Source organism: Lepus europaeus, chromosome 15, assembly GCF_033115175.1.
Source record: "Lepus europaeus isolate LE1 chromosome 15, mLepTim1.pri, whole genome shotgun sequence".
Classification (NCBI taxonomy): Eukaryota; Metazoa; Chordata; class Mammalia; order Lagomorpha; family Leporidae; genus Lepus; species Lepus europaeus.
In genome coordinates this window covers 93388052-93413119 of record NC_084841.1, presented here as the reverse complement: position 1 = coordinate 93413119, position 25068 = coordinate 93388052, and the positions used below count along the sequence as shown (strand labels likewise).

The following is a 25068-nucleotide window of genomic DNA, read 5'->3' as shown; positions in this document are numbered from 1 at the left end:
TTCTTATTTTCCATGGTTGAAAATACTGCTCTTGGGGCTGGTGCTGTGGTGCAGTGGGTTAACGCCCTGGCCTGAAGTGCCTGCATCTCATGTGGGCGCCGGTTCTAGTCCCGACTGCTCCACTTCCAATCCAGCTCTCTGCTATGGCCTGGGAAAGCAGTGGAAGATGGCCCAAGTCCTTGGGCCCCTGCACTCGTGTGAGAGAACCCGGAGGAAGCTCCTGGCTCCTGGCTTTGGACCGGCACGGCTCCAGCCGTTGCAGCCAACTGGGGAGTGAACCATCAGATGGAAGCCCTCTCTCCCTCTCTTTCTCTGCCTCTCCTCTCTCTGTGTAACTCTGACTTTCAAATAAATAAATAAATCTTTTAAAAAAAGAAATACTGCTCTCATTTTCAGATAAATTGTACTTCACATTTGGTACTCATCCTAGTTTCTTCTTGACTAGTCCTATTAGATTTCTCTTGCTTTCTGTGTAGGTTTTTTCTTTTCTTTCTTCTTCTTTCTTAAATATTTATTTATTTATTTGAAAGGTATAGTCGCAGAGAGGCAGAGGTGGGGAGTGGGGGGAGTCTTCCATCTGCTGGTTCACTCCCCAGATGGCCGCAATGGCCGGAGCCGTGGTGATTCAAAGCTGGGAGCCAGGAGCTTCCTCCGGGTTTCTCATGCAGGTGCAGGGGCTCAAGAACATGGACCATCTTCCAGTACTTTCCTAGGCCATAGCAGAGAGCTGGATTGGAAGTGGGGAAGCCAGGACCCAAACCGGTGCCCATATGGGTGGCGGCCTTCCCCGCAAGGCTACAGCACCAGCTCCTCTTTTTTTTCCTTTAAAGATTCATTTATTTGAAATGCAGAGTTATAGAGAGATAGAGAGAGACAAGAGAGAGATCATCCATCCTCCCATTCGCTCCCCAGATAGCTAGATAGCTGCAGTGGCCAGGGCTGGATCAAGCTGAATCCAGAAGCCTGCAGCTTCCTCCTGGTCTCCCACTGAGTGGCAGGGACCCAAGCCCTTGGGCCATTTTCCACTGCTTTTCCCAGGCCATCAGCAGGGAGCTGGATGAGAAAATGGAGTATCTGGGACAGAAACCGGCACCCACATGGGAAGCTGGCGTCTCAGGTGGCAGCTCTACCAGCTACACCACTGCTCTTGTTCTTTAACGATCTTTCCCTTCACTGTCAGTGTAGGGGACACTTTTGCACGCATCTTCATTGGAGCTGGGTCGTGAGAGTGATCTGACCACAGTGATTCACTCCATATTGTTGGCTGTTGTAACATTTGTTCTGGATTCCCATCCACTATTATTATTATTTTATTATTATTTTGGTTTCTTGAGCTCCTGACGTATTCCAGTGGCCACTCTGGGTTCACCAAGTGGTTACGAAGTTTGAGTTGTTTCTGTTGTGCTTCAGGAGACAAGGAATAAGTGGAAATCTGTAGTATTAGGTTAGTATCTGTAGTACCAGGTTAACTGTATGGACGTTTCCAATACATGGTTCAGCTGTTTAATGTAGTTTTAAAGCTGGAGAGGAGAAATATTTTCCTCACAGTCAGCAGTGTCTGTAGAAGCATTTCTGACCCTCTGTTCATTGGTCCATCCCCTCGCTCATCTGCTCCTAACACGTGGACAGCCACGCTTGGAAAGGGTGGAGATGCAGCTCCTTGTAGGTCCGAGAGAGAGAGCGAGCAGGTGCCGGAATGAGTGACTTTGTTCTCTGGATGGAGAAATTAAAAAAGGGTCGGAAAATGTTTATGCCTCCTGATATGCTTCTACACATTCATATGATAATTGAATTAGAAAATCTATTATGGGGAGAACATTTGAGTTAACGTTAAGTTTTAAAATATGAGGAGAATCGTAACTCAGAGCTGGGAGGGGTAAATCTTGAAATGCATTCAGTCCTTTCTCTTACTCTGGATCAAGACACAGTGCCCGGAGAGGCGCCCGGCCAGCCCGTCGTCCTGCCCTCCTGCCCTCCTGCGCAGGTCCTGCAGAGTCGCTGTGGGAACGTGGGCTCCCGACCCGCAGTCTGTTCTGGTCGCTGTGTGTGCTGCTGCATTGCGCTATGGCACCGGGGCTCTTGTTTTGCCTTTAAGAGCTTAGACTTGAGGTTTTTGTGGCGTGGTAGTGAGGGGGTAGGGTTTAAAAGTAAGGTTCAAGACTTAGTGAAGTGGGGGCCTGGGCTGCTGTGTATCAGGTTAAACCACCACTTGCTGTGCTGGGATTCCCACGTGGGCATCGGGTGTAGTCCCAGCTGCTCCTCTTCCCATCCAGCTCCCTGCTACTGCACCTGGGAAAGCAGTAGAAGACGGCCCCAGTGCTTGGGCCCCTGCACCCACATGGGATACTTACAGGAAGCGCCTGGCTTCGGATTGGCTCAGCTCCAACCATTGCAGCAATTTGAGGAATGAACCAGCAGCTGGAAGGTGTGTCTTTCTCTCTAACTCTGCCTTTCAGATAAATCATTCAAAAAGAGAAAGCCGTATGTTTGCTGCTGACTTTGTCACTAACCAGCTGTGGCACTTTGGAAAATTAAACTCAGCTTCAGCTCGCTCTTCCGTAAAATAGAGTAACAGTGTGTTCTCTGTAGGGTTGTTAATAGGAGTAGGTACCCTCCGCAGGACTGTGGCCTGGTGCGGGCCTGGTCCTCGAAGGTGGCACCCCCAGGTGCCTCCCGTGGCTGAGGGGAAGTAGGCCTGGTGCGGCCTCCTCCAACCTGTGAGGGCTGAGCTCACGCTGGTCACTCACAGGGCCCTCCAGCACCATCACCTTGGTGGTGAGATTTCAGCACCTGGGTTCCGAGGGGACACCAGCTTAGACCACAGCGCCGTGTGCTTTGATCTTGGCACAGATGCTAAGTGTTTCATTCAAGTAGTGTTCACAATGCTTTGATGTCAGTTCTCCCTTGTCCGGTGGGAGTGGACAGTGCCGGGAAGGCCTCTAAGGGTTCCCTCTGTGATAGTTAGGCTTTCACCATGAATCCTGGACGCCGCGATTGTGGTCTGTGGTCTGCGATACTTCATATGCAGGTCAGCTGCGTGGCTGACTGCTTGTTTTTCGTCTGTTGAATGTTTTTACAGAGCATGTGTTGAGCTGCTGGTTCTGGTTCATCGCTCTGAGGTGCCATCTGTTGTGAGATGCACCATTGTTTTATTTGCCACTGTCTCAGTTATCTCTTGGTGTGTGGCAATCATAAAATGTAGTGGCTTATGATAACTTACTTACTCATGGTTCTGGTTTTTTGGCTAGATTTTTTAAAAAAGATTTATTTATTTATTTGAAGGGGAGAATGAGAGAGAGGGATATCATCCATCCACTGGTTTACTCTGCAAATGGCCACAGCGGCTGGAGTTGGTCCAGGCTGAAGCCAGGCACCAGGAACTCCATCTGGGTCTCCCACATGGGCACAGGGGCCCAGATACTCGGGCCAGCATCTGTTGCTTTCTGAGGCACATTAGCAGGGAGCTGGATTGGAAGCAGAGCAGCCAGGCCTCTAACCGGTGCCCATATGGGATGCCAGTGTTGTAGGCGGCTCAGCTCACTGTGCCACCGTGCAGCTCCTTGAGCTGGGTTTCGCTGAGCATTTTTTTTTTTTTTTTTAATATTCTTGCTGGTGTGGTTCATGCTGTTTCAGTCGTCTGACAGCCTGACCGGGCGGTTTCGGAAGTCCGCACTCGGGAGCCTGCTGCTACGTGGAGCTGTGCGTGGCGTGGGACCGTTCTCCACACCTCTTCACCTGCACCAGCCTGGGCTTCTTCTGCAGTGGTCAGAGAAGGCAGGGGCTGAACTCACAAGGTTTCTTGAGACTGTGTCACTTCTGCTCTTCTGTTGCTGGTCAAAGCGTGCCCAAGGTCAGTCCAGATTCAGAGGGTGGGAAAGTTGAAACGCAACTCGACGGAGGGGCCTGTGCCCCTCTCGACAGAGACGTAGGACCTGAAAAGACAGAGTCAGCACGGAGTGGCGGGACGCCTACAAGACGACCTCCGTGCACCCTGGCTGGCGGGGGCAGGCGGCAGGTGCCGGCCGTTGCGGGTCTGAAGCCTCAGCAGGTGCGTGCTGTTGTGATCTCCTGCGTGGCGGCAGGGAGTGTTCTCTGACTGGGACCTGGTCCTGCTGCCTGGAACTGGCTCCCTCATCTCCTGTTTTCCTGTCCTTTTGGCTTCTTCTGAGCGATCTTGTTCCCCTGTAGGAGGTGACCCCTGTTGGCAGTTGAGTAGCGTTTTCAGTCTGCTCTCTGCCCATGGAGATTGGGGTTCTGTGAGCGACTCCATTTTGAAATGTCCGTTCCTGTAGCCTGGTTCTTGTTAGTCTTCTCAGGGTTCACAGTGTGCCTTGAACACCGTGTCATGGGCGGGCACTGGCATGGCTGCTAAGCTGCCTGTATCCCATGTGGCTGGGCCAGGTGCGGGTGCAGTTCTGTTCCTGATTCCAGTTTTCCGTTCATGAGAGCCCAGGTGCCAGCAGGGGGTGGCTCAGGTGACCGTGTTGCTGCTATCCGTGGGGAGACCTCGATGGCGTTCCCAGCCCTGGCTTTGGCCTGGCCCAGGCCCAGCTGTTGTAGGCATTTGGGGAGTGAACCAGTGCAGAGGTGAGCTCTGTCTTTCAGATAAAGTAAGATACATACATACATACATACATAAATAAGTAATAAATGCCTTGTAATATTCTGCACTTTGAGTGGAGTGTCGGGCGCTGTGGATCGGCACCGTCTAGGTTTTCTAGGAGAAAACCTTGGCCTGGGTTGGGGGTTGCCCGTGGCCAGTGGAAGCTCTCAGCAAGGTGTTGTGCCGCACAGGTACGGTTGTATTTAAGTCTCAAAACTGTTTTTTTTTTTAAACAAATGTTTATTTTCAACCACTTGAAAGGCAGAGTGATACAGAGAGATCTTCCATCCTCTGGTTCACTTCCCAAATGCCTGCAACCACCAGGTCTCAGCTGGGCCCAAGCCAGGAACCAGGAACTCCGTCCAGGTCTCCCACGTGGGTGACAGAAGCCCAGGTGCTGAGCCAGCCCAGGATGTGTTCCCAGGGAGCTGGTTCGGAAGCATAGTAGACAGGACTTGAATAGGCACGCTGACGTGGGGCACACGTCCCAGGTGGCAGCTTAACTTGCTGTGCCACAGTGCTGGCCCCTAGCCTGTAACTTTTAACAGCAGTCATACTTGACACATTGATGACTGAAAAAGATTTGAAAGTAAACTGTTTTTCTTGTGGTATTGACAGCAGAAAGTGTTTTATGGAGTACTGTTAATATTTAATGATGCTGAGTACAGATCGAAGATGGTATGAACCACCCATGAGACAGTTGCTGAAAAATATGTATTAGGTTAATGAAATTAGTGCCCAGTTCCTAGAAGTTATTAATCCGGTAGCATTGTGTCCTGGTCGGCCATCAGGCTGAGTTCTCAGTGCGTAGTTACGAGCAGTTTGAATGTAACGGGAGGTGCCTGAAGGAGGCGGTCAGGGCGGGCCTGGGTCTGGAAGCAGGTCCGGAAGCCGGGAAGTTCAGGTTGCTTACTGGTTCCGTCCACAGAAGGCTCAGGGGAGATGAGCTCCGCAGGGAGGCCTGGGCTGGTTTGGTGAAGGAACCTTTTGTTGGTTGATAAAAGGCTCTAAACCTGCTCGGCCAGGCTTGCGTGAAGGGAGGTTTCTCCCAGCACCGCAGTGTTTGTGCTCTGTGGAGTGGCTGGATGCTGTTTTCCTGGTGGGGTGTGCTCCAGCACCGGCCGGGATTCGGGCAGGAGCTGCCTGGGACAGAGAGGTGCTGAGCTGGAGTTGTTGTTCTGAGCCCGACTTTGACACTCGGCAATTGCCACTGCTCTGTGTTGATCCGAGAAGCGAGCGTGATCGCACCCCTGGGCAGGAGGCTGTGGTCCTGCAAGGCTGAGTCTCATCGGCTGCTCACCAGAACACAGGTGTCTGACCTCCCCCAAGGCCCTGGCTCAGGGGAAGCCCTGGGAGGAGCTGTCTGGCGAGGGGTTCTGAGGATCCTTTGCTGTGTTGCCACGCCTCTAAGGGTTCCCGTCTCCCAGAAACCTGGCGTGACCTCCCTCCCTCCCCCGGCATTTGATGGGACTGAGTGACGCAGTCTCCCTCAGCCAGCAGTGCCGATCAGTAAATGCAAAGTAGCATCTTCTTGCCAAAACCGAATGGAATTAAATCTGTATTTACACCGAGTTTTTGGTAGTGTCGTGGAGTGGTGCAGGTAAATACATAGCACACAGTTTTGTTTTGTTTTTGACAGGCAGAGTGGACAGTGAGAGAGAGAGACAGAGAGAAAGGTCTTCCTTTGCCGTTGGTTCACCCTCCAATGGCCACTGCGGCTGGTGCATCTCGCTGATCCGAAGCCAGGAGCCAGGTGCTTCTCCTGGTCTCCCATGGGGTGCAGGGCCCAAGCACTTGGGCCATCCTCCACTGCACTCCCGGGCCATAGCAGAGAGCTGGCCTGGAAGAGGGGCAACTGGGATTGAAACTGGTGCCCCAACCGGGACTAGAACCCCGTGTGCTGGCACCGCTAGGCGGAGGATTAGCCTGTTGAGCCACGGCGCCGGCTGCACACAGTTTTTAAATCCCCAACTTTACATAGATGTAGCATGTACAGTTCACCCTGGAGGGTGCTTGTTCTTGACCTTGAAACAAGTTCCTTTCCCACGTTTGGTTCGTGGCTCCTGAGGCAGTGGTGTGTGGCACTGTGGCTTCTGACTTCGCGTTTCTGGCCTGTGCAGGGGCTTCTGGGAACCTGTGCTCAGCAGCGGCCCCGTGATCCTCTTCTCCCTGGCGTTCGGCTTTCGTTTTTGTTTTTTTTTTTTTTTTTTTTGGACAGGCCGCTTCGGCTGGCGCTCCATGCTGATCCGAAGCCAGGAGCGAGGTGCTTCTCCTGGTCTCCCATGGGGTGCAGGGCCCAAGGACTTGGGCCATCCTCCACTGCACTCCCGGGCCACAGCAGAGAGCTGGCCTGGAAGAGGAGCAGCCGGGACAGAATCCGGCGCCCCGACCAGGACTAGAACCCGGTGTGCCGGCGCCGCAGGTGGAGGATTAGCCTAGTGAGCCACAGCGCTGGCCGGCTTTGGATTTTGAGTCATTATTGCCCATCCATCAGCTGCCGGACACTTGGTTTATCTCTGTTTTCTGACGATTATGAATAGTGCTGCCTTAAACGTTTGTGTATCAGCTTTTGTTTGAACACCTGTTTTAAATTCTGAGTATTCACCTGGGCGTAGACTTGCCGGGTCACGTGGTAACTCTGTGTTTTCTGCTTGTTGAGGGGCTGTCACTCCCTCTTCCAGAGGAGCTGGCCTGTTTTGCACCCCGCTGGCTACCTGAGGGTGCAGGCTTCTCCACATTCTTGCCAGTACTTGTTGTTACCAGTCGGGGCTGTGGCTGTCCCAGTGTCCTGTGGCCTTGAGTAGCACTGCCCTTCCTCTGTCTTTGGAAAAATGTGCATTCAGATTCTTTGCCTGCTCGTTTTTGTCTTTTTTTAAATTTGAGCACTTGAGAGAGAGCAAGCACTCAGCTGCGGGCTCAGTCCCCAGGTGCCTGCCCTGTGCGGGCTGGGCCAGGGCTGAGGCCAGCCGTGCAGGGCTGTGGCGGGTACCCAGTGAGTCATCAGGGCAGCTCCCGGGGTCGCGCTGGCAGGGAAGCCGGCTCAGGCGCTCTGATGCGGTTTGGATGTGGGTGTCGCAACCACCAGGCTAAGAGCCCGCTTCCCCTCCTGTGTTTCATCTGGCCTTTTGTCTTTTTGACTGTGGTAGGACATTTTCTATATTTTGGGTAAAAATCCTCTGCCAGATTCATGTGATTAGCACGCGTGTTCCTCCCAGTAATGTCCTTGGACGCACAGAAGTGTTCATTGTGATCAAGTGCGGTGAATTATTTTCTGTTGTACTTTGCCAGGTGCAAAGTTATGGAGATTTATTCTGTGTTTTCTTCTAGAAGTTTTATGGTTCAGCTCTTCTGTTTCATTCAGAGATATTTCATGTATGGTGTGAGAACAGGTCCAGCCTCGTTCCTTCCATATGGACATACAGTTGTCCCAGCTCCATGTGTTGGAAAGACTGTTCCTTTCCCATTGAGTGATTGGTAGAAAATCTCAGTGTATTTTGGCTTTTTAAAAAAAGGTTTATTTATTTATTTGAAAGGCAGAGGCAGAGAGAGAGAGAAGGCTTCCATCCCTAGAGAGAGAGAGAGAGAGAGAGAGATCCATCCATGCCTTGGTTCACTCCCCAAATGGCTACAATGGCTGGAGAAGGGCCGATCTGAAGCTAGGAGCTTCTTCTGGGTCTCCTATGCAGGTGCAGGTACCCAAAGACTTGGGCCATCTTCAGCTGCTTTCCCAGGTTATAGCAGGGAGCTGGATCAGAAGTGGAGCAGCCGGGACTTGAACTGGCGCCCACATGGGATGCCGGCACTGTAGGCAGCTGCTTTACCACAGTGCTGGCCCCAGTATACTTTGTTAATCTGTGTGTTTATAAAGGAGGTAAATGTTGATTATAAAGTATGCATTTTGGGTGTTGGTGAGATCAAATTACAAAGAGGGGGTTTGTGGTAGTTACGCACGGGGGTCCTTTCTTCTTGACTGACAATAGCAGCAAACACAAGTTGGACGTTTGATACAGTATAGGGGCCATTGTTGTAGCACAGTGGGTTAAGGTGCTACCTGCATGCCCGCATCTCGTATGGGTGCTGGTTTGAGTCTTGGCTGCTCCACTTCTGATCCAACTCCTGCTTATGCCCTGGGAAAGCAGTAGAAGATGGCCAAAGTGCTTGGGCCCCTGCATCTGCATGGGAGACCTGGAAGAAGCTCCTGGCTCCTGGTTCCAGGCAGACCCAGTCCTGGCTCTTGTGGCCATTTGGGGAGTGAACCAGCGGGTGGAAGACCTCTCTCCCTCTCTCTCCACCTCCCCTGTCTCTCTGTAACTCTGCCTTACAAATAAAGAGATACAATATACATAGCTATTAAAGGTTTTTGCTGGCTCATCAGACATAGCGACAACACTGTGTATTGTGGAAGCATTTCTCCACCTTGTCCCTGAGAGGAGAGCCCTGATGGAGCTGTGTGGTGCTGCTGAGAGCCGTGTTCCCTGTAGCAGTCCTCTAACGGTGTGGTTTGGCGTGTGTGGGAGGTGGCGACGGCTGAAAGCAGGGCAGGTGATAGGCGAGGAGGACCAGGACGGTGGATGGTGATAGGCAAGGAGGACCGGGACGGTGGATGGTGATAGGCGAGGAGGACCGGGACGGTGGATGGTGATAGGCGAGGAGGACCGGGACGGTGGATGGTGATAGGCGAGGAGGACCGGGACGGTGGATGGTGATAGGCGAGGAGGACCGGGACGGTGGATGGTGATAGGCGAGGAGGACCAGGACGGTGGATGGTGATAGGTAATGAGGACCGGGACGGTGGATGGTGATAGGCGAGGAGGACCGGGACGGTGGATGGTGATAGGCGAGGAGGACCGGGACGGTGGATGGTGATAGGCGAGGAGGACCGGGACGGTGGATGGTGATAGGCGAGGAGGACCGGGACGGTGGATGGTGATAGGCGAGGAGGACCGGGACGGTGGATGGTGATAGGCGAGGAGGACCGGGACGGTGGATGGTGATAGGCGAGGAGGACCGGGACGGTGGATGGTGATAGGCGAGGAGGACCGGGACGGTGGATGGTGGCACTCATGGCCAGAGGCTGGCCTGCTGGCTGCGCTTCGTCGTCATTCAGCGGTTTCCTTGTAGCTGTTGGTCATCTGTGGTTGGTTATTTATTACTCTGGTTTCATATATGGTGTAGCCTGCTCGACTTTTGGCATCTGAAACAGTCACACGTTTTAGTGAACTGCTTGCAAGTGAATAGCACAGTAAACAATGTAGATTAATGTACTCCCTAGACTCACTAGGAGCGTAAGAGGTGCTCACGTGGTTTCTGAAGCGTTCAGTGGAAGTGTGTGTATGTGAATCCGGGGGAGTTCGGCCGCTGTTTGGAGTTGGGAGGACGTGTCCGTGAACCGTGCCTGTCGCAGGCAGGGGTGACTGGGTGTGTGCTTTGTTCCTGGGACTTGTGGAGGGCACGTGAGCTCCGCAGAGCTCTGTCTTGTGCCAGGACAGGGCGTGGGCAAGAGCGTGGGCTCTGGGCGGCAGCTGAGGAGCCACCTGCTGGGCAGGGCCCTCGGGCCGGTGACGGGATCCTTCTGTGTCGGTATTTATGTGTTGCTCTCCATCTCTCACAGTGTCAGGAGCTCTCCTTTGAATCAAGACAAAGGTAGAACTCTCTTAAAATGACAGATGCAGAAAACAGAGTAGTGCAACTGTATCTTTGGTTGCAACAGATAGATTATTCTTTCTAACCCCTTAATTGCCTGTATTGTTAAAGCAGACTAATTTTTATTAACTTTTACACTTTTCATGTTAACAGAAATAGTAACAAAATCAAAGCATATCTATTACTGGTTGCCTTACAAAGTATGAAAATTCTTCTTCTTCTTTTTAGTATTTATTTATTTGAAAGTCGTTACAGAGAGATCTTCCGTCTGCTGGTTCACTCCTTAGATGGCTGTAATGGCCAGGGCTGAGCCAGGCTGAAGCAGTGAGCCAGAAGCTTCATCTGGGTCTTCCACATGGATCGTCAGGGTCCAAACACTTGGCCCATGCTCTGCTGCTTTCTAGGTCATTAGCAGGGAGCTGGATCAGAAGTGGAGCAGCTGGGACTTGAACCCGCTCCCCTATGCCATGCGGGCCTTACCCGCTACACCACAAGGCCAGTCCTGAAGTGCGGACTTTAATATATCATGTCTCAAACTGTTCTGATAGTAAGAAAAACACATTTTATTCTAATGACAAATCACCCTGTGGTATAGGTTTCATTGAAGTGTTGGATATTTTTGAAAAGGACACCTGGTGTTTTTTATTGTGTTTTAGGTAGTGGTTCTAAAGTTGCTTCTGTTTGAAGTCCCTGGTTTTGGGTGGGCGCTGTCCGCTGTGGTCTTGTTGTGGAGAGTGCGTGGGTTGCTGTGACCCTGAGCACTGGCCTAGGTTGCTTCTCCAGCACGGAGACTGAGCCGGGAAGGTGCTCCAGAACTGTCGCTGCTTTCAGGGACAGGCTAGTGACATCTCACAGTGTTCACACATCTGGCTGCGGTTAGTGGTAAATGTGTGGGTATTGTACCATTCAGTTTTTTAAGAATTATTTACCTGAGGGGTGGGGAAGAGAGAAGGAGAGGGAGGGAGGGAGGGAGAGAGAGAGAGAGCGAGCGAGCGCGAGGGCGAGCGAGCTTCTGTCTGCTGGTTCCATCCTCAGATGACCACAGTGGCTGAGCCAGGAGTCAGGAACTCCATCCAGCTCTCCCGCGTGGGTGCAGGGGCCCACCCCCTTGGGCCATCTGCTGCTGCTTTCTCACGCTCATTAGCAGGGAGCTGGATCGGAAGAGGAGCGGCCAGGATCAAAGTAGCGCCCGCAGGGAACGGCGGTGTAACAGGCGTGGCTTGACCATCACGACACAACGTGGCCCCTGTTCAGTGTGTGAGAGCACAACACCAGAAGAGCCGTTAGTCTTGGCAGAGAACCGCGTGGAGGAAACCCTCTTGACAGTTGGCTGTGCTCAGGGCTCCTGCCCCAGTGACTTTGTTAAGCGGTCAGAGGTGAGTTAGCTTGTTGGTCAGTGGAACAGACACATGACCAGATACGCTGCTGTGCTGTGGGACCAGCCTTTTCCTTCTGTGTCTGTAGACGTCAGTGCGTTATGACTGGGCACCTCGTTCTGTTAGCTTCTTCTCAATTTTAGAAGGAATTTTGGTGATTCTGTGTAAGTCAGTTAGAGAAAAGGAGGTACAGAGAGAGAGAGAGAGAGGTCTTCCTCCTGCTGGTTCACTCTCCACATAGCCAGCATGGCTGGAGCTGGGCCAGGCTGAAGCCAGGAGGCAGGAGCTCCTTCCTGATCTCGCAGGTGGGTGCAGGGGCCCAGCACTTGGCTGTCCTCTGCTGTTCTCGCAGGTGCGTCAGTAGGGAGATGGATCTGAAGCTTAGCGGCTGTGCCCACGTGGGATGCTGGTGCTGCTGGCGGCGGCTTCACCCGGTACACCAAGACGCCAGTCCCAGTGTTGTGCGACTCCTTAATGTTTAAGTGTTGTGTAGTGTTGACTGCTAATCCCCAACCCATCTCGTATCTCCTTACTTCTTTGTTAATGAACATTTGTCTTCATTCATTGAGGGCATCTAGTCTTTAGATTTCTAAGATAAATGGATTTTTTTTTTTCTTTTTTGACAGGCAGAGTGGACAGTGAGAGAAAGAGACAGAAAGGTCTTCCTTTGCCGTTGGTTCACCCTCCAATGGCCACCACAGCCAGTGCACTGTGTTGATCTGAAGCCAGGAGCCAGGTGCTTCTCCTGGTCTCCCATGGAGTGCAGGGCCCAAGCACTTGGGCCACAGCAGAGAGCTGGCCTGGAAGAGGGGTAACCGGGACAGAATCTGGCGCCCCGACCGGGACTAGAACCTGGGGTGCTGGCGCCGCAGGCAGAGAATTAGCCTATTGAGCCCTGCACCGGCCTGATATATGGATTTATAGCCGGTCAACACCATGTCTCCCAAGATTCTAGTCATGTCCTTATTTTTTTTTAAACAGCTTTGAAAATTCATATGGCCACGGTTCTCTTAGACAGGTGCAGATTATGATCGCTTGTGGAGCTGAAGTTTGCAGTCCTTGCTACCACATGTTTCGGGGCATTCCCTTCCCCTTCCCTGAGGACTCCCGTGAGCTCTAGTAGCTACCGCACATCTCCACCGCTCCCTTCCCTTGTCCCGGGGACTCTGTAAGCTCTAGCACCTACTGCACATCTCCACTGCTCCCTTCCCCTGCCCCTGGGAATCTGTGAGCTCTAGCATCTACTGCAACCACTCCCTTCCCCTGCCCTGGGGACTCCGGGAGCTCTAGCACCTACTGCACATCTCCACCGCTCCCTTCCCCTGCCCCTGGGTATCTGTGAGCTCTAGCATCTACTGCAACCACTCCCTTCCCCTGCCCTGGGGACTCCGGGAGCTCTAGTATCTACTGCACATCTCCACCGCTCCCTTCCCCTGCCCTGGGGACTCCATGAGCTCTAGCACCTACTCCATGTCTCCACCACTCCCTTCCCCTGCCCCAGGGACTCCGGGAGCTCTAGCACCTACTCCATGTCTCCACCACTCCCTTCCCCTGCCCCGGGGACTCCGGGAGCTCTGGCACCTACTCCACCACTCCCTTCCCCTGCTCTAGGGACTCCGTCAGCTCTAGCACCTACTCCACGTCTCCACCACTCCCTTCCCCTGCCCCGGGGACTCTCAGCTCTGGCACCTACTCCATGTCTCCACCACTCCCTTCCCCTGCCCCGGGGACTCCGGGAGCTCTGGCACCTACTCCACCGCTCCCTTCCCCTGCCCCAGGGAATCCGGGAGCTCTGGCACCTACTCCATGTCTCCACCACTCCCTTCCCCTGCCCTGGGGACTCCAGGAGCTCTAGCACCTACTCCATGTCTCCACCACTCCCTTCCCCTGCCCCGGAGACTCTCAGCTCTGGCACCTACTCCATGTCTCCACCACTCCCTTCCCCTGCCCTGGGGACTCCAGGAGCTCTAGCACCTACTCCATGTCTCCACCGCTCCCTTCCCCTGCCCCGGAGACTCTCAGCTCTGGCACCTACTCCATGTCTCCACCACTCCCTTCCCCTGCCCCGGGGACTCTGGGAGCTCTGGCACCTACTCCATGTCTCCACCACTCCCTTCCCCTGCCCCGGGGACTCCGGGAGCTCTGGCACCTACTCCATGTCTCCACCACTCCCTTCCCCTGCCCTGGGGACTCCATGAGCTCTAGCACCTACTCCACATCTCCACCACTCCCTTCCCCTGCCCCGGGGACTCCGGGAGCTCTGGCACCTACTCCATGTCTCTACCACTCCCTTCCCCTGCTCTGGGGACTCCGTCAGCTCTAGCACCTACTCCACGTCTCCACCGCTCCCTTCCCCTGCCCCGGGGACTCCGGGAGCTCTGGCACCTACTCCTTGTCTCCCCAGCCCTCCAGCCCTGGGTGACCACGTGCTGGTTGTTCTTGACATTCTCTGTCAGCGGCATCCTGTCACTGCTCTTTCATAAGACGGATTTGCTTCCACTGCTGCTGCTCGTGTAGTTTAGATGTGAAGCCACCGCACAGAATGTGGAACTGGGACCAGCAGGAATCTTATTTCACTGGTGTCTCAGGGCGTTTGCCATTGGGTCCTCTAATTTGTTTTGGTGAAATGACTAATGTGACTTTTTTTTTTTTTAAAGATTTACTTATTTATTTGAAAAGTAGAACTATATAGAGGGAGAGAGTCGGAGGCAGAGAGAGAGAGGTCTTCCATCTGTTGGTTCACTCCCCAAATAGATGCAATGGCCAGGGATGGTCCAATTGAAGCCAGGAGCTTTTTGGGGGTCACTTACATGGGTGCAGGGGTCCAAGTACTTGGGCCATCCTCTGCTGCTTTCCCAGGTGCATTAGCAGGGAGCTGGATTGGAAGTAGAGCAGATGGGACTTGAACTGGTGCCCATAGAGGATGCTGACATTACAGGCAGCAGGTTAGCCTGCTACGCCACAGCACAAGCCCCTAACATGAGTCCTAGTGGACCCAGTGGCATCATTTGAAAATAAGCAAAGGGGCCAGCACTGTGGTGTATCAGGTTAAGCTGCTGCCTGCGATGCTGGCATCCCTTATGCGTGCTGGTCTGAGTCTTGTCTGCTCCGCTTCTGAGCGAGCTTCCTGCACACGCACCATGGGAAAGCAGCAGAAGATGGGCCAAGTGCTTGGACCCCTACCACTCATGTGAGAGACCTGGAGGAAGCTCCTGGCTCCTGGCTTTGGCCTGGCCCAACGCTGGCTGTTGTAGCCATTTGGGAAGTGAGCCAGAAGATGGAAGGTTCTCTCTGTGTCTTTCTTTTTTTCTGTCCCTCTGATTTCAAATAAATAAATAAATCATTATTAGAAAGAAACAAAATAAGCAAAGTAGCAAAGCATATATTTTAAAACATTTTCCATTTATTTTAAAAGTAGAGTGAGGCCAGCGCCGCGGCTCACTAGGCTAATCCTCCGCCTTGCGGCGCCGGCACTCCGGGTTCTAGTCCCGGTCGGGGCACCAATCCTGTCCCGGTTGCCCCTCTTCCAGGCCAGCTCTCTGCTGTGGCCAGGGAGTGCAGTGGAGGATGGCCCAAGTGCTTGGGCCCTGCACCCCATGGGAGACCAGGAGAAGCACCTGGCTCCTGCCATCGGAACAGCGCGGTGCGCCGGCTGCAGCGCGCCTACCGCGGCAGCCATTGGAGGGTGAACCAACGGCAAAGGAAGACCTTTCTCTCTGTCTCTCTCTCTCTCTCACTGTCCACTCTGCCTGTCAAAAAAAAAAAAAAGAGAGAGTGAGAGTGTGAGAGAGCTACCAGTTCATTCTGTTGGTATATTCCCCAGATGCTTGTAACAGCCAAGGCGAACCAGGAACCCGGGACTCCATCTGGGTCTCCCATGGGGGTGTAGAGGCTCAAACACTTGAGTCATTTGCTGCTTCCCAGGAGGCTTTGGCAGGAAGCTGGATCAGGAGTGGAGCAACTGGGACTCAAACCAGCACTTCGGGATGGAATATGGGGGTCCCAGGTGATGGCTTAACCCACTGTGCCATGATGCCTGCCTTGCAAAGCGTGTTCTTAATCTGTGTCATCCATTGCACTTAACATGGAGAGTCTGCAGTTAGTAAGTCTTTGTAGTTATTTACAATGTTGTGTTATTACTGCAACTGCATTGGAGATGTAAAGAGGACCAAGCTCACTGTCTGCAAGAGAGAGTTTCCACGGAGGGTGGACCCAGACTAGGCTGATCATGGAGCAGACACCTGCGGAGCTCCTGACGGCAGACACGCTGTGGTAGCCACTAGGGACAGAGGACCAAAGCTCCCTAGTGCACAGAGTGTGCACTCCACTGGAGACCTGACGTGAGGCAGGGGCCACGCCGGCCAAGGCACAGGAGCAGCCCGCTTTGCACTGTGCTGTGCTGCAGGCTGCAGAGGGGTGGCTTGTAGGGGAGTCCAGTGTTCCTTTGGGTGAGTGTGCAATGTCAGGCGCCATGTCCAGTGTCCCCGTGGGTGAGCGTGCGGTGTCCGGCGCCGTGTCCAGTGTTCCTGTGGGTGAGTGTGCGGTGTCAGGCGCCGTGTCCCGTGTCCCCGTGGGTGAGTGTGCGGTGTCAGGCGCCGTGTCCCTGTGGGCGAGTGTGCGGTGTCAGGCGCCGTGTCCCATGTCCCCGTGGGCAAGTGTGTGGTGTCAGGTGCCGTGTCCCGTGTCCCCGTGGGCGAGCGTGCGGTGTCAGGCGCCGTGTCCCGTGTCCCCGTGGGCGAGCGTGCGGTGTCAGGTGCCGTGTCCCGTGTCCCCGTGGGCGAGTGTGTGGTGTCAGGTGCCGTGTCCCGTGTCCCCGTGGGTGACGTGCGGTGTCAGGTGCCGTGTCCCGTGTCCCCGTGGGCGAGTGTGTGGTGTCAGGTGCCGTGTCCCGTGTCCCCGTGGGTGAGCGTGCGGTGTCAGGCGCCGTGTCCCGTGTCCCCGTGGGCGAGCGTGCGGTGTCAGGCGCCGTGTCCCGTGTCCCCGTGGGCGAGCATGCGGTGTCAGGCGCCGTGTCCCGTGTCCCTGTGGGCGAGCGTGCGGTGTCAGGCGCCGTGTCCCCGTGGGCGAGCGTGCGGTGTCAGGCGCCGTGTCCCTTGTCCCCGTGGGCAAGTGTGCGGTGTCAGGCGCCGTGTCCCGTGTCCCCGTGGGCGAGCGTGCGGTGTCAGGTGCCGTGTCCAGTGTTCTTGTGGGTGAGTGTGCAGTGTCGGGCGCCGTGTCCCGTGTCCCCGTGGGCGAGCGTGCAGTGTCGGGCGCCGTGTCCCCGTGGGCGAGTGTGTGGTGTCAGGTGCCGTGTCCAGTGTCCCCGTGGGCGAGTGTGTGGTGTCAGGCGCCGTGTCCCGTGTCCCCGTGGGCGAGTGTGCGGTGTCAGGCGCCGTGTCCCATGTCCCCGTGGGCAAGTGTGCGGTGTCAGGCGCCGGGTCCCGTGTCCCCGTGGGTGAGCGTGCGGTGTCAGGCACTGTATTCATTGTCCCCGTGGGTGAGTTGCGGTGTCCGGCGCTGTATTTACTTCCTGTGGTTGGATTTCAGATGCCAGCCGTAGAGGTACATCTGCTCCAGTGTAGTTGTTATGTTTCTGATGCAATGACTGGGTCTATAAACGTGTTGAGGAGTAAGACTGCCATCACTTGCCACGAGTATGCGTTTTTCAAAATCATGATTTATTGAATCATTCCTGGTGATTTTTGAAGAGTCTTTGTGAGAATTTTAAATGGCTTCTCTTAGTTCTTTTCTTTTTTTAAAAGGGGGCATTTAGGAACCATTACTGTTCCAGGTAAGTGGCAATCTCGGCGTGTGGTGAGTTCCTAGGATCTCGGCAGTTGGGAGAATGAGGGGACAGGGATGGAGTTAACCCCTGAGGCAGGGCTCTGGGCTCGGCCGGGTGTAAGCGGAGTTGCCGGGGAGTGTTTAGCTCAGGAGCCACGCTGCCTCCCTCGCGCTTTCCTTTGGAGGAAATGCAGTGTAAACGTGCAAGTGTCGGCTAACATTTCCCTAGAACAGCATGGCCCTCGGGATTCAGATTTGGCTGGGAATCCTGGCCCTGCCACCTCCAGTGTGTGGTGGTTCATGGACGTGGGGCCGTTCACTTAGCAGTGCGAGGCGGCGTGTGGTGCTCTGGCGGGAGCTACAGAAGTGTTGGGAGCCCAGTCCTCTGCTGCCCTGGGGAGTTCTCCTCCCGCCGGCGCTCTCCGCTTCAGCCTTCTTCACGTTCCCATAGGCTTCCTTGATAGAATTGTAAATAAGCGTTTCTTTTTGTTTTTAAAGATTTATTGAGTAATTGAAAGGTAGGGGGGCAGGGGCCCGTGCACTTGGGCCGTCCTCCACTGTGTTCCCTGGTGCACTAGCAGGGAGCCGGATCGGAAGAGGAGCAGCAGGGACTTGAACCGGTGCCCATATGGGATGCTGGTACTGCAGATCGTGGCTTTATCCACACTGGCCCCAATAAGTATTTCTTGTAAACATTTTAATATGTTCAGAATCCTGCCTCCTCCTGTCTGACGTGAAGAAGTGCGGGCAGGTGAAGGGGTGCTGCTGGGTGGTACAGAAGTCCCATTCTGGCAAGCTTCCGTTCAGGACTCTAATTCTGAAGCGCCTAGAGGAAATTGAAGTCCAGTGTGCTGCTTTCCACTTTACAGCTGAATTTCTCCAAAGGCTTGTGGGTGGAACTATACTGTGACCCCGCCTAGAATACAGCGTGAGAACTAGATCAGTGCTGTTCAATAGAAATATAATTTGTCACATATATAATTTGAAATATTCTAGTAGTCACATGAAACACAGAGCAGCCGGGTGAAATACATCTTAGTATACTTTATTTTACTCCATGTGTACCTCATACGAGCATTTCAGCACGTAGTCGGAGGTTGTTAATGAGATGTTCTACACTGTGTAGTGCTGCACCTTGGACACCGGAATCCTGGTGTCTCCCTCAAGTTGGACTGGCTGACAGCCGAGAAGCTGCGTGTGCTGGTGCCCCTGTGTTGTGCTGCGCAGGTCTGGGTGAACGTTGTCAACACAGACGGCAGTGCAGCGGGAAGAAGGGTGACTCCCAGAGTTCAGTTAAGCCGGATTAACAGCAGCTGTGGGTCAGCGTGTCTTGGAGATCAGTTAAAAACAATAGTGAAGGCAGTAAACTTTTTTAAAGATTAATTTACCTGAAAGGCAGAATTATATACAGAGAGGGAGATAGAGACAGAGAGAGAGAGAGAGAGAGGTCATCCATCCACTGGTTCCCTCCCCAAATGACCGCAACAAAGCCAGGAGCTGCATCCAGGTCTCCCATGGGTGCTCAGGGGCCCAAGTACTTGGGCCATGTTCTGCTGCTTTCCCAGGTGCGTTAGCCTGGAGCTGGATAGGAAGTGGAGCAGCCTGAACTCGAACCGGCGCCCTTACGGGATGTTGGCGTCACACGTGGCGACTTGACCCGCAGTGCCACAGCGCTGAAGTGCCTAGTTCAGAGTCGACAGCTTCTGGGTGGTGGATCTGGCGTTGGAATACAGGCAGTCAGGACCGGACCTGAACTGTGCCGTTTGGGAGGTGCTCGGAGAGGAGACGCTCCAGACGCAGCAAGGTGGGGCGACTTGCTGGTGTCAGAGTTACTCACTGCCTGGAACCGGAGCTTCCGCTACGAGGACAGTGCTGTTTGTCCTGCAAACACAGGTTTTTCACGTTTGTCTTGAAACCTCACCCTGTTCTGTGTTGGCAGGCGTAGCAGGTGGACACACAGCGTGTGGCTGTGCACAACCATCCCTGTGGGCTTTTGTGCTGTGAGACTGTTGTGGAGCTCCGGGGTGGCGCAGGGAGAGAGGAGTGGGGTGGGGGCTGCCACGTGAGTTGTTGGTTGAGTGGGCTTCCTCACTTTCAGCTGGAGGTGGAGCATTCTCTGGCAGCCTGGAATCCTGCAGGTCGTGGGTGGCACTGAGTGCGACACAGCCAGTTTCATGCACAGTGTTGGTGCATTTGAAACACAGTGCAGGTGAACTGCCCTGGACGGTTTGGGAAAGAGACAGAAAGTAAACATACAAAGTGGAGTATGCTAGAAGTAATTTTTTTCTTATTCTCTTTGAACAAGTTGCTTTCGTAACGCACCGTGATTTTAATGCAGCGTGGCTGTGAGGTTAAGTGGTCTGGCTGAGGCCGGCAGAGTAGCTCGTTGAGCTCGTGAAGAGAAGTGGCCCTTTGATGCCCGTGCTCAGCAGGGCCCTCGTGCTGTTCCCGCTGACCGCTCAAGGCTGCCTCGACTTGCCACGCGGAAGCGGGTACAGAACCTGCTGTATTCTTGGAGTCCGTTAATGAGGCCGTCTCCGTGGAGCTGCTCCCTGGAAGGCGAGGGCTCAGCACATCCCGACGTTGTAGTGAGAGAGGACACTCACGGGGCCCTCCAGAGATCCCAGTGTGTGCCGGCGTCTGGGGACCCCTGCCAGGGAAGACACGGTTTTCAGCGTGAGACCGCTTCATTGGATTCTGTTGAAGATGAAGTGTAACTTTCTGGCAGAAGTATTGGACAGACAGTCGGCTCAACCAGTGTCTTTTGTTACAGCTGTTCTTGTGGGGTACGATGGTTTCAGTGTCTGTTGGGAAGAGTGTGTGTAAGCACGGGAAGGTCCTGGTTTCATACCTCGCCTTGGACGTATGCTGATTGGTGAACTTTGAGGAACTTTGTGACCTTCTTAAAGGCACAGCTTGTTTCTCTGACAAACGGAGCCATGCAGTCTGCCGGGGGGGGGGGGGGGGGGCGCATGGCGAGGCCCGGAAGTTCCTGGTGGCTATTAAAGAGCACGCGTTAGGATCTGGATCTTGTTCAGCGTTGGTCTTCCCCCAGCTCGGAGGCTGGCGGTAGCTACGTTAATTATGTGACAGTGCGGCTCTGGTCCCACTCCTGTGCTGCACATCCCCCACTGCCTAGCTGTTTGATGTTGTGTTGCTAGGACAGGCACCAAGTGCGTTCTACCCTGTTACTTACTGCTTGTTGTTGTAAGAATCTAAAGTGGAAAAAAACAGAAAAAGAAAGAAAGAAAAAAAGAAGCAAAAAGAAAAAAAAAATCTAGAGTGAGTGTTAGGACCCCTGAGAGAATTGGATCTGTGGGTTTGTAAAGCGGAGTTAGGACTCCTTGCCCTTCCGTGGCTTTGGGCGGTTGACACGGACCCGGATGGGGCGAAGCAGAGTGCATCCTGCTGACATGTGCTCTGCGTCTTGCCTTCGTTCTCGTTGGATTGGTTCTCTTCTAGAATTATGAAAGACGTTTTCATGGTTCCAGAGTAAAAGCTGTAAAATCCAGAGGATTCCAGATCGCGGTCCTGCTGCTCCGTCTTCATTGTGGTCTTCCTGCCCCCCGTTAGCAGCTTTGTCAGTTACTGGCTTATTCCTCCTTGAAAATGGGTGCTTGGGTGTTTGTGTCACCTGTGCTGTTATGCCCCTGACCGTCTGCACTCTACTCCCGGTATCGCCGTAACGGCGTCTGTGGTGTCTGTCTCCTCCTACCACGTTACGCTGTGTAGCATCCGTGATGCTTCGTCATGGCTTCTGCTGGTGGACGTGAGAGTTACTTCCAGTCTCATTGTTGTCAATAACATTTTGCTAAAAAATATTTGGAGCTGTCTCCTAAAATCAAAGCCCATTTATTGATTCAAAGAAGTCACAATTCAATTTGGGGAAAAAGTAGCTGTGTGAATATCGTTGTGATTCGGTGAGATACGTGCTTAGGGAGGTGGGCGCTGGCGGGGGTGCAGCCCTGGGTGACTTGGGTGGGTCCCAGTAAGCTCGTGGCTTAGCCCCGAGGTGACGAATGAGTCTCGGAGAAGAGGAGGAGGCTGTGTGGCTGCCCACGCTGGCAAGTGTTCCAGCGGGAGGAAGCGGTGCCAAGGAGGAGTCCGCGGTGTGGGGGCGCTGGGGCACAGGCTCTGTGGTGGGGGTGGGCACTGAGGCTGTGTCCAGAGCTCACGGATTCGGTGAGGGCCTCTGCTTGTTGGTCCTGGTCTGGAGGGGGTGCGTGTCAGCAATGCACGGCTGAAAAATCTGGTCGCAATAATTGTGCTTCTGTTGTCTGTCTTCCCGAGGTAGGCGCCCTCTGCCAGCCGTCTTTCTCCCCTCACTCCTGGATACACTGGGGAGGGGGCCCAGGGCAGCCAGAGACTGTGCTCCCCTCCTCGGACCCGGAGCCTGCGCTGTGCTGGTTTTGGATGCTCGCTGCTGGCTCTGCCTGGTTTGAGGCCCCTTTTGCAGTAACACGTTTGGTTTGATTAGGGAGAGAGACGTGAGGTGAGGGTGGGCGGGGCTGGGCTGGGTGGCCACCAGCTTTCATCTCGCTGGCGGGAGTTGTTGTTTCATTTTAAAGTTAGTGGAGAGCTAAAAATCCACGAGAGATCAGCACTGAGGGAGGGGCTGGCAGAGGGTGACGACAGGACGAGCGTTGCGGCTTTGAAAGGTGGATTGGAGAGGCGGTGGCACGGCGGCGGCAGCGGTGTCGCCTGGAGCTTGCCGCACTCTGCCCCAGAGCAGCCACATCAGAAGTGACTGCATTCTCACCATGCTGAAGGTTGAGGCTAACAGCGTGAGGGTCCATCAGGCTGCAGCACTGCTTGCGAAGTGGTTTTCATATCAGTTACGCAGTTGATTCTGTGGACACGTGCGCTATCTTTGGACCCGTGTTTTACGTTTGTGGTGAAGAGAAGTAGAACAGGCATCTAGGATTTCACTTGTGCCTGTGTTTCATGTTCACAATGAAGAGAAATAGCACCAGCGTGTAGGACGCCGTGATCCGGTTGTTTCTGTGAGAGCCAAGAGGAAGATTGGAAGAGCTGGGATGCTGTGGTACTACGGTGTTCCTGGAAGACGGGAGGCAGTCTAGGGTCACGTGCAGAAAGAATCTGCAGCCATGCAAAGATACTGCAGTGAAGCAAGATCGCTGTCGCTGGCTGAATGCCCTGGGTTACGGCCGTGTGTGACCGTGGTGTCTAACGTGGTCCTCACATCTGCGGCTGGGAAAACCGGTTGAAGAGGTTGTGAAACGGAACGTGACCTTTCCGGGAAGCCCCCGGATGTGAGATGCTGTGTGCGGTCAGTGTCCCGTGGTCCGCGTTAAGCAGCAGTCTACCTCGAGTGTCTGTGTAGTAGCTGGCAGTTGACTTGCATCTAGCCCAGTTTTTGTTTGTTTTTCTTTGAGAGTGTGAGAGTTTCGAGTTACTGTTCACCCCTGGGGCTGGTGTGCGGTGTGGTGCTCAGGGTGCTTCTTCTTTTTTTTTCTTCTTTTTTTTTTTGGCAGGCAGCGTGGACAGTGAGAGAGAGAGACAGAGAAGGGTCTTCCTTTTCCGTTGGTTCACCCCCCAGTGGCCGCTGCGGCCGGCACACCACGCTGATCTGAAGCCAGGAGCCAGGTGCTTCTCCTGGTCTCCCATGGGGTGCAGGGCCCAAGCACTTGGGCCATCCTCCACTGCCTTCCCGGGCCATAGCAGAGAGCTGGCCTGGAAGAGGGGCAACAGGGACAGAACCCGGTGCCCCAACTGAGACTAGGACCTGGGGTGCCGGCGCCGCAGACGGAGGATTAGCCTAGTGAGCCGCGGCGCCAGCCAAGATGCTTCTTGGGTTGCCTGCACCGCGTGGCCAAGTGCATGGGATCGAATCCCATTTCCTTTTCCGGGTCAGGCTCTAGAGTCCGTGTCCTGCTGGTGCCACAGTGGCCCTTGCTGACCATGTGGGAAGCTTGGATTGGGTTCCTGGCTTCCGGTTGTGTCTTGGTCCAGCTCAAGCTGTTGAGGGTGTTTGGGGAGTGAACCAGCAGATGGAAGATGTCTTGTTTGTCTCTTTCAAATACAAATAAATAAATTTAAAGAACTTGCCCTTATTGAAGTGGTACTGAGTAAATAGGGTAATCTTCTTGTTCCTCTGTTAGCTCTGGTGGATGACCAAAAGTACAGACAAAGCAAATGCTGTGTAAACCCCAAAGTCATGTCTTAAAGGATAAGTGATTTTGTTCTCTTCTGAATTTTATTCCAGGACCCGTCAGTTACACAGGTGACCAGAAATGTTCCACCAGGACTTGACGAGTACAATCCGTTCTCAGATTCCAGAGCGGTAAGATCGTGCTCACCTGACATGGTTAAATGGAAGCTCGGTGGGAGTTACATTTCAGTTATGGCTCCTTTTGTAGTTAATTGGATAAACAATGCAAAGCAGGCTGTTAACTTTTTATTTAGAATTCGACAAGTTAGGATTTGTTTTAACATGAGGGGATATTAGCAGTAATTGGAAATTACCATAATGATCCTAGTGAAATACTTGAGCATTTCCTTATGCAAATTAAATTGCTAATAATCCCTGTGACACACCTTTCTACAGTGCTTCAGCCATGTGAACTGGGCGGTGTCTCTTGGAGATGCGTTGTCTTCCTGGTCACAGGGGTGGTGCTGGTGCATGGTTGTTGTTTGAATCCCCTGTTCTTGGTAGTACCAGCCTTCTGCTCAGGTGGAGTAGAACCTCTAGAGCCTGACCTGGTTCTGGAGAACCTCTAGAGCCTGACCTGGTTCTGTGGAACCTCTAGAGCCTGACCTGGTTCTGTAGAGCTTCTAGAACCTGACCTGGTTCTGGAGAACCTCTAGAGCCTGACCCGGTTCTGTAGAACCTCTGGAACCTGACCTGGTTCTGTGGAACCTCTGGAACCTGACCTGGTTCTGTGGAACCTCTAGAGCCTGACCTGGTTCTGGAGAACCTCTAGAGCCGGACCCGGTTCTGGAGAACCTCTAGAGCCTGACCCGGTTCTGTAGAACCTCTAGAGCCTGACCTGGTTCTGTAGAGCTTCTAGAACCTGACCTGGTTCTGGAGAACCTCTAGAGCCTGACCCGGTTCTGTGGAACCTCTAGAGCCTGACCCGGTTCTGTGGAACCTCTAGAGCCTGACCCGGTTCTGGAGAACCTCTAGAGCCTGACCCGGTTCTGGAGAACCTCTAGAGCCTGACCCGGTTCTGGAGAACCTCTAGAGCCTGACCCGGTTCTGGAGAACCTCTAGAGCCTGACCCGGTTCTGTGGAACCTCTAGAGCCTGACCCGGTTCTGTAGAGCTTCTAGAACCTGACCTGGTTCTGTGGAACCTCTAGAGCCTGACCCGGTTCTGGAGAACCTCTAGAGCCTGACCCGGTTCTGTGGAACCTCTAGAGCCTGACCCGGTTCTGGAGAACCTCTAGAGCCTGACCTGGTTCTGTGGAACCTCTAGAGCCTGACCCGGTTCTGTAGAGCTTCTAGAACCTGACCTGGTTCTGGAGAACCTCTAGAGCCTGACCCGGTTCTGGAGAACCTCTAGAGCCTGACCCGGTTCTGTGGAACCTCTAGAGCCTGACCCGGTTCTGGAGAGCTTCTAGAACCTGACCTGGTTCTGGAGAGTGTCTCCTTCCCCTCAGGACGTGGTCTGATTTATGAAATGTGGGGGTGTGGGGAGAATGAGATTACCTGCCCCAGAAAC

General features: G+C 53.8%; 1 protein-coding gene across 2 annotated transcripts in view; it reads left to right on the top strand.

Annotated features, from left to right (window-relative positions):
- SCAMP1 (secretory carrier membrane protein 1) overlaps window positions 1–25068 on the top strand; it is a 114249-nt gene that overhangs the window by 2610 nt on the left and 86571 nt on the right. The window contains exon 2 of one of the 2 annotated variants that reach the window (XM_062212524.1): window positions 23612–23689. The exons of the other annotated variant lie outside the window; for it this stretch is intronic. Coding sequence (XP_062068508.1) covers window positions 23612–23689 — 78 coding nt within the window. The remainder of the gene's footprint in view (window positions 1–23611; window positions 23690–25068) is intronic. 2 annotated transcript variants of the gene reach the window in all.